The sequence below is a fragment of the Theobroma cacao genome, chromosome 3, assembly GCF_053813885.1.
Source record: "Theobroma cacao isolate CCN51 chromosome 3, ASM5381388v1, whole genome shotgun sequence".
NCBI lineage: Eukaryota > Viridiplantae > Streptophyta > Magnoliopsida > Malvales > Malvaceae > Theobroma > Theobroma cacao.
In genome coordinates, this window is record NC_142641.1 from 386,725 (window position 1) to 396,256 (window position 9,532).

General features: G+C 33.8%; 1 protein-coding gene across 4 annotated transcripts; it reads right to left on the reverse strand.

Moving 5' to 3' along the window:
* Positions 1-703: 703 nt before the first annotated feature.
* On the reverse strand, positions 704-7,145 carry LOC18603849 (Xanthine/uracil permease family protein). Of its 4 annotated transcripts, none has more exons than XM_007036067.3 (15): positions 7,004-7,145; positions 6,224-6,345; positions 5,233-5,330; positions 4,937-5,113; positions 4,457-4,557; positions 4,083-4,158; positions 3,921-3,980; positions 3,619-3,803; positions 2,763-2,859; positions 2,276-2,362; positions 1,926-1,984; positions 1,732-1,823; positions 1,567-1,644; positions 1,306-1,466; positions 704-1,196 (listed from the first exon to the last, which is right to left on the reverse strand). In XM_007036067.3, the coding sequence occupies exons 2-15, from the start codon at positions 6,324-6,326 to the stop codon at positions 978-980; spliced, it is 1,593 nt and encodes a 530-aa protein (XP_007036129.1). In that variant the 5' UTR covers positions 6,327-6,345; positions 7,004-7,145; the 3' UTR covers positions 704-977. The 4 variants fall into 4 exon arrangements, with proteins under 4 accessions (XP_007036129.1, XP_017973489.1, XP_088660533.1 ...); XM_018118000.2 differs by lacking the exon at positions 7,004-7,145 and adding an exon at positions 6,883-6,970; XM_088804407.1 differs by lacking the exon at positions 7,004-7,145 and adding an exon at positions 6,808-6,918.
* Between the last annotated feature and the right edge of the window lie 2,387 nt (positions 7,146-9,532).

The window sequence follows — 9,532 nt, forward strand, 5'->3', positions numbered from 1 at the left end:
TAGTAACTCAGTTTCCTTTTATGAAGATCAATGGTATGAGAACACACCATTTTCTGATGCACAGAATCCATTTAGAATGTTAAGTGCAGAGCATCCTTGTAACTCCTCCTATACTGTCAAAAATTGGAAGAGAATCCAATTCTGAAAATGTAAACAATGCTTGCACCAGTTCAGTCCAGTCCTATTTGAGCCCAATTTTGCTCTTCAGGCATTATTAATTAGATTGCAAGGAATTGCCACTACACTAAAAGGCTAGAAGCTGGCTCAAATCAATTTCACAAATCAGCATTACAAAAATTTTCCTTGTTCTTTTTTGTTTCATTTTTCCCTTTAACAGAGTTGGGGAATGGAGCAGGGAAGTTTACTCCTAATACACTTGGATCCCATGATCTCCATCAATTTACCCTCTACCAAGAACGACCCGAAAAAGGAGTCAATTAGAAAGAAGAATACACAAAGCCACTTTAGAAACTCAAGATTGTGGACTTCATAACTAGATTACAAATAGATGAATCCTCAGTAAGACAGCCTCCATGCTTCATAAATCAGGTTATAAGAAAGTCCAAATTTTTTCATCACCTGATAAGGTAATGTGGATTGCACAGTGTGTGTACCATCAGGTTGCCTTATATCCTTAGTATGCCAAATATGCAGATAAACGAATTAGTGAACTAACACTTATACAGCAAACATGGAAACAAGATGAATTGAACAGAGGCATTAAAACTGCTTCATTGCTACTTCAAATCCACATGTCTGTTGGATTTACAGCAAGAAAAAAAAAACAATAATTCAATAAATATTCTAAGGCATCCTATAAAGGGAAACACTATGTTATACTGCTATAGCGTGTAATACAATTCACAACAGAGAATTAATGGTTGGTGATAGTCAGATGCGATCGACAAAGTGCCATTGAGAACTTAACAAGGGCCAATACTTGATAAACCGCCTTTAACTCAGCAACTCCTTGTGTATCACACAGATGGGAAATATTTGTTTAGGTTGAAGGGGAGGGAATAAAACTCTTCACTCCTTGAATCACCCTTGAAGGATCGGAACTTGTCCCACCAGTGCTTACCCCTGTCCTTCCTAATTGAACTGTCCTTGCGATGCAATGTGTTGTCAAGGAAATATGCCAAGCAACCCGCAACAAATGCTTCGGATGATAAAGGAACATTTACAATGTCGTTGAACTGTCAAGCAAGGAACAAAATTCTTGTCAGTGAGACCCAATTAACTACAACATGATTATAACAAAAGATTATTTTAAGATTAAAAGTTAAAGAGATTCCGTATGAATACCCATCTCGCGCCCGTGTGAACTGGACCATAGCCATTAAGTGCAGTATACTCATTGAAGTACTGTGGCACAGATAAGCCCATAAATACAGAGAAGCCTAATATAAACTTTGTACGGAAGCTGTTGAGGTTGCAGAATTGAAGAAAACTAAGGCCTCCCGCACCTGCAGAATGAGGAAATTCAATACATAAATACTTGAAACAGCTTACAACATATCATAAATCCACATGCTTGCTCGTGAACAGCTCGAATCAGACACATACCGACATAAGCAAAGAACAGGCAGTACAAAGCAGCAATAATGGGTGCTGGAATTGAAGCAAAGACTGCTCCAAATTTCCCTGCACATTAATGATATATCAACAACTAATAGGAAAGAAAAAAAATGCTCAAGGACTTTTAATAAATCTCATAAATCAACCAATTACCTAGAATGGAGAAGAAAATCATAAATCCAGCAGAGATTTGGACAACTCTTCGGCTGCCAACTCGTGTCAAGGCCAAAAGACCAGCATTCTCTCTGAAGAGAGACCAAAGTCAGTATAAAAAATTCTGTTTTCAATTGATTGAACAGGGAAAAAAAAGGTCCAACAATAACTTTCATTGCTAATCAGAGCCTTACACAGATACTGAGGATCCATTGACAGTTCCAAACAACCCTGAGACCAAAATTGCAACTCCCTAAAGCAGGGCAAAAAAGGGTAAGTTCACAAAGATAAGAATCCAATACTAACATGACTGAAGTTCAGCAAAGGCAGATAAAATTTCCAGATGTTCAAAGGAAATGCAGGATCCTGTGGCAATGTTGATGACTTAATGTATATGAATTCATGTAATTTGAGCACAAGGTTAATAGGGGACCAATCCAACGTGATCATGGAACATAAGACAGCCAATTTAACTAATAATGTTAATTTTTATAAATTTTTTTCACATTATACACATGCAAATCAACAAGCTTTTTCAAATTACCTGCCAACCAACACCACGGCTAAGAATAGAAGGTGGCATTGGAGTTGCACTTGCATATCTTGACACCGCAATAAAAGCCCCAGTGGACTGTTTATGACAATAAACAGAGGTAAAAGGTTAGCTTTCTTTGAATTATTAAATCAAACTTCAATTTCCAAAGAGTATCAAAGAATTTGCTAGGATGTATGCTTAAACAACAATACAGAATAACCAAATCACCCAAAAAAAAAGTGAAAACCAATGATACTTTAACCCTAAGGGCGAAAATGAAAAAACTCTGCCAGTTGATACAAAAAGAGTTGAAATAAAATGGCAGTGCAGGAAAGTCAATAAGAAATAACTTGAGAGAAAATAGTAGCAAAAAAAAAAAATAACAAAGATGACAATGACATTCAACTCAGTTTTTTTTATTAGAAACAACAAAATAAGAAGAATAGAAAACGATTAAAAAGTTAATAAAATTCATAAATAACAGAAGAAAACAAACCTCTACAAGAGCAACAAAAGAAGCCATCATCATAGCAAAGGCTTCACCAGCATCAAATGAAGGTGCTCCCCATTGAAAGGGATACGGAACTCTTATCCTGCAAATCCATAATTTTTGTAAGGAATGATTATAACCAAGCCATTCTTGAGAAGAGATATCATATTATGGTAAAAGAATCTTAAGGTTGTTATCAAATCAAGTCCAAATTTGCCTTCTGTAGCTTAGATTCTCTATTCAATTTAAAAAGACTATTAAACTTATGAAGCAAGTCCAGAACCGAAACTGCTGAAACTTCTAGAAGGCAACTAAAGCCGGATTTAATACATCACAAGCATCATCCAATATGTACCAAAATTTTTAATTTGTAGAAGTAGAATTTCCTCAGATAGAACATATAAACACCAGTCTTGCCTAATCAGCTAGCCCATTTGTTGAAATGTGTGACCAACCCATTCAATTGATTATGAATTAGAGTGAAACCCTATGATTTAAGAAAATGTACCCTAGAGTAACAAAAGATTTTCATGTGCACCTCTCTCAAAATAAATAATTTAGCATTATCCAATATTTACTGAAATTTTTAATTTGTAGAAGTAGAATTTCCTCAGATAGAACATATAAACACCAGTCTTGCCTAATCAGCTAGCCTATTTGTTGAAATGCATGACCAGCCCATTCACTTGATTATGAATTAGAGTGAAACCCTATGATATTTAAGAAAATGTACCCCAGAGTAACAAAAGATTTTCATGTGCACCTTTCTCAAAATAAATGATTCATAGGTTAAATCATGCATGATATACCAATAGAGAATTGCAAAGGGGACAACTGCTCTAAGGATGCTGCATGAACTCACCATGGAGCAGCATCTATTAAACCAGCACGATCAGTGCGACAGCTTATCTGTGTCTTTGGTGCTTTACCATTATAAGCTCCACCCACAGTGAGTAAATGAGCATAAATCCAAACAACCACCACAGAGAATATGACAGCAAAACGATCAAAGACGTGTCTTCCAGATTTTATCACATGAGGCATGTACTGCACAATAAGCACAGACAACCAATTATTATTTTGATACTGAGAAAAAATCTCAAATATGTGAGACTATAGATATAAGATGGACAACTGCACTTTTTGAAAATTTTAAAACACTACCTGTGAGATAAATACTATGAGAATTAGCTGAGGCAGCCCAATCTCCACACATTTGGCAACCTAATTATTGAAACAATAGTCAACATCCATATGATGATAAAGATAATGGTACAGTGTCAGACTATGCATTTTCATAGTATATCATGTGAAGCAGAGACTTACCCCAGGAAAACCAAACTCATAAAGCCCAAAACCAACTAGAGATACCAAAGGAACAACTGAAAGTGGACTTAAAAACCTGAAAAATGGAAACATATACCCATATGATTAAAATAAATTAGTTGCAAGCATCTCATTAAAATATTGTACTTTGTTCCAGATATACCAGAGCAAACATTCAATTGAACCAGCATGAAGCAAGTATTAGTCCAGGAACCAGCAATTCAAAAACTGAATCCGCTTACAATAACAATATAAAACATATAAGACCAAGATACAATCAACTGTATTACAATTACTTAAAAAGTTACAAGGAAATGCATATATGGCTAAGGCCTAAAAGCTTTCCATGAAATAGTAAGCAATAGTCAACTAACCTTGCAACATTACGCCAAAGGCCACTGAAGCCGAGGACAATCTGAAGAGTTGAAGCAACAATGAGGGAACCCTGGATTGCCCGCATTATCCTTTTAAATCTCTGAAAAGGCATCAAAACACAACATATAAATAAACCACATAAAACATCAATAAGCAGAATGCTGGTGCTCAAACTCGATTCCTTTTTCTGTATATTTACTTTTTCATGTTATAAAATACAAAAAGGTGCCTAGAATCTAGTACTCCTATCAAGAAAAAAAGGAATGCATTGTAAACATCTCTATACTCTTCTTCCAATGGGATGTTGAAGAAATACAGTATCATATCAGTTATACTCAAGCTGGATAAAAGTTGTCTCCACTATTGCAATTAGGTAACTGCTTGCTTTTCCATATTAAGAAGCAACTTTAGCAATTCCAATGCCCAAACAAACACCGGCATATATAGTAAAATGTAAAATGCAGTTTAAATCACAAAACCTCGATAGGATCTGAAGTATCACTGAACCGACCAGCAAGGATAATTGAGATTGTCGTTGGGACAAATGTATAAGATCCTCCAATCACAGCAGGCAATCTAGTCCCAAACAGTGTCTGCAGCAATGTGTTCAAACCAGCAACAAAGAGTAGCGTCTGAATCACCTTTGCTTTCTCCTCCTATAAAAGTCATTGCAATAACATTTTTCAAATTATCATGTCCAGGCAAAGTACCATAGCGATCAAAGTATGTAACAAATGTCAAATCTTTATGTAGATTTATTTTCATTGGGCTTTACATTTCCACCTCCCATCTGGGGAACAAGAGAAGAGGGGATGATCACTGTCGTTCCAAGCATCACAAGATAATGTTGAAAACCAAGAAGGATGGCCTCGGCTGCATCAGGTACACACCAAAATGCCAACAGATTAGTTGCAATTTTTTACTACCACTGTACAAATGCCAGCAATAATGGAGTTATTACCTAATAGCCAAGTGAAGGCGTATCCACAACAGTTATTTATCTTCAAACCACATCAAAACAATAAATGAAAATTTTCCTCAATTTGTTTGAAGTAGAGAGTGAACACCCCAGAGAAAATTGAAGATAATTGGGGGGATGGGTTGTGGTTTGGGTGAAAGACAAATAGAAAATGCCAATTAGAAGAGGTAAATGCTTAACAAAATTGAACCAAAAGGAGTCAATTAACAGAGAGAAGTTGGCTTCAGATTGACTTTAACCAAATCAATAAGCAGATGACTTAGAATACCGTCCTTAGTTACCAAAGTGGAATACAGGAAAAGAGATTTTAATATATATAGATATATATATATATATATCTTTTTTTCTCGTTCAATAAAATAAACCCAAATTTTAGTACACGATGAATTATCAAAAAGTAGTAGTTATGTTTTATTTTTCTTTTCTTTTTTTCTCATCCTCACAGAATTAGAATATAAAATAAACCAAAATTAAAAAGATTTTTTCTTTTTTGCAGAATAGTGGCACTTCGCTTTTCCAAAAAGGGGTATCTAAGCCTAAAGAAGAACCCAAAAAAGCTACTTACTTTCAGCTAAAAAAAGAATTTACAGAAGATGCATATCCAAAAACAATGACTAATACCAAAACCTTACCTAAAACATTACCTGGTGGATTCACAAGAATCATACTCTAAGCCAACCAAAAATCTAACATAATACCTCAGGAACTGAATTCAAAATTTAGAATCTAAGCTGTCAAAACCAGGAAAAACAACCAATAACATAACAGCAGGGTTGAAGAAACTCACGCCATGGAGGTGGACTTGTAATGCAATAAGAAATGTTGGGTAGCTGTTCCTTTGGTGGATGTGGCTGTGGCTCATCTGCTTTTGCCGGAGCTCTTCCTGCCATGATCTCTCTCTTTCTCTCTCTATATACAAAAAAACCAACTTATAAGAACCAGTAAGTGTAAACTACTAAATCTGAGAACTACCCAGATCCCAAATCTTAAAGAAAGTAACTAAAACAGCAAGAAACAAGAGAAAACAAGGGGAAACAAGATGACCCCAAACGCCAAAAGAGTGAGCCACTTACATGTGCAGCTACTAATATAGAGCTAATAAAGGGAAGAAGAATACGGAGATGGGGGCCTGGGAAAGGTTAAGGGACAAAAAAGTAGAACTAAAGATACTGAAATCTTCACAAAAGATTTCAATTTGAAGATAAGAGAAAGATGAAATGAGATGTGGGGGAGCAGTGAGGTGTTAATAATTGCAATAGCAAAATAATGAGCCAGAAAAAAGGTTGTTACAATGAAAAGAAAGAACCTTTTGGCAAACTTCGAAGCAAAATCAAGTGAAAAGGCATTAAAGTCAATAATAAATCATCTTACCCCACTCCACCTAAAAATTGTTCCAGTGAAAAAAAAAAGAAGTAAAGAAAAAACTGAGCAAAAATAGCAGAGTACACTTAAACAATCCTGGTGTTCTTTGAAGCAACAGAGTACAAATGCAACGCTTTATGAGAATTCAGAAATGTGTAAGCAATTTAAGCTTTGAATGCAACGATGACAAGGAGTGCCAACTTACTTTGTACTCAACTTCTCTCTCTCTCTCTCTCTCTCTCTCTCTCTCTCTCTCTCTCTTTATATGAAGCAGAAAACTTTTTTGTTTCTTCTATGGAAACTACAGTTGCTTAATTACATTAAAAGGAAAAAAAACAAACAAAAATAAGTTAACTAGCATAGCATCCATTTACGGTTGCTTTTATTTTCTTTTTCTCCAAATATGAAAAGCAGAGAAAATGAAGGGAAGGGTAGAAACTTCATGGAAATTTTATATTGACAAGTTAGTGACGTGAACGATGTCGTGTGGTGTTGTCTTGGCAATATCAATCCCCAGGGTGTCCAATGAGAAAAAGAGGGCCTCCATAAGGTCCACCTAGTTTTGATAAACCTACAAGTTCTTGTGAGAAAAATGACGGGATTGACCTTGGCAAGTTGGCACCCATGTGGGCATGTTGTACGGGAACTTCAGCAGCTCAAATGATTGAAGGGTGGGGGCAGTTTGGGGAATTGGGAAATGACGGTCACGTGAGTGGCGGTAGGGGATGACCATGAGTAGGAATTGCGGGGTGGGGGTGCCCTAAAACAAAGGGCCGATGGAGCCGGAAAGGGAGGAATGCGAAGACAGTCAAAGCAAAACCGACACATTCCCTTGTCCACCCCTACGGTAAAAAGTGTGCCTTAAATAATGCATTGGGCACGTTTAATTTACGGAACGAAATGAAATATCTTAAAAATAAAATAATTAGTATATAATTTAATTTATAAATCAAAATTACCATTTTATTAATATTTCAATATTTAATTAATTGTAGATTAATCAAAGAATAAATGATAAAAATACTTGTCTATCGATGAATGGTAATTTTTTAATTCAAAAAGGATCCAAACGTATAAATTACTAATGCACCTAAAAATGAACAATGCCCTCTTTGACTAACGGTTCACTCACAACTGGCAGCCTACAAAAGTTGCTCTTCTATTTTTGTTAGCCCAAAACGGCTAAGCAAAGGTAGTGATCCATCCTGTTATTTTGAAATTCTATGCTTTTTATTTCGAGAAAGGGATTCAAAATCTGATTTCTTATATAAAAAAAAAATACAAATATTTATAAATATTTGTTTTCTTTTTTTTTTCTTTGAAAATACATATAATTTATTGTTGGGTCTGATACCGAATTGTAACAACAATCAAACTGTTTATGTACAACAACAATCAAATTTAAACTACTTCCATAGAGAGGCAGATATTAGGTAAACAATTGAGTGCAACTCTAAATAATGTAGGATGGGATTTGTAGGAGTTGATTTCGTTCGTTCAATGTTCTTTGTTTTAATTTAAATTTTAAAAGATTAAGATAAAATCAACCTTTATTAAAGTTACTTTATTTCAAGTTAATTTAATAAGAGATTAAATTTGTCAAAAATTACAAAGATTTTTCAAAGAAAATGACATGTAGTGCGTTGGTTACGCTTCGCCAATCAATGTTAAAGATTAGGAGAGCCTTAACAATGGGGACAAAAGAGAGAAAAATAGTATCATCTGGCTGTGACATGCAACGTATGAATCTTGAATGGGACCAATGAACAAAGATTTCAAATTTTCCTTGTTCTACTAATTCATTAAAAAATAATGTGGAAAAATAAGCTTATAACATCTCCTTTTTTAATGAAAATCTAATTACGTAACATATTTATGTACCCAAACATTCTAACATGATTGTCGGACGACCTGATTCTTTAAACGTTTATTAGAATCTAAATTTAAATCTCGTTATATGAGAATTTTGTTTTATTTTATATTGATTTATTACGCGCATGTATATATATATATATATATATATAATAAAAATTATTTGATTTGTAATTAAAATTTAATATAATCTCGTAAAATATATGAATATGAAAAAAATTAAACATTCCCGTATAAAATTATAAATATTTTGCTCAATCAATTACTGTCCTTCTAAACCTAAAATTAATGCGAAATTAATCGGTCTCTTTCCCTCGATTATAAAACATTGATTTCATTTGTTGTTACAACAATTTGTTGTTGGTTTTCTTGTTAAGATGAACAATCTACCATGCTTTAAAAAATTAATGAAAGGTGCAAGAAAATTGACTGCTATTTAATCATATTATAATTTTGTATTTGATTCTGATGTTACACTTGATCTCCCATGCTTGTCACATAAAAATAGTTTATTGGATCAAAACAAAACTAGATAAGATGTTGAAATTTGAATTCAATGCCTGCAATTATAAAGGTGTTTACCCTCAACATCAAATAGAGATATATGTTTTGATTTAATATTCAAATAAATCTCTAAATTATTCAAGTAAATTCAAATAAATTTTTATTTTTTCATCGCATTCAATTGAATTTTATATTTTTATTTTGAGTCAAATAATTTTTTATTATTAATAATTGATTAATTTTAATTAATAAAAATATCACTATTATTTTATATCTACATGATGCTGATATGATATTAGTGTAAAAAGTGAAAAATTACATATCATTATATTGTTATACAAAATCAACATGTAATGTA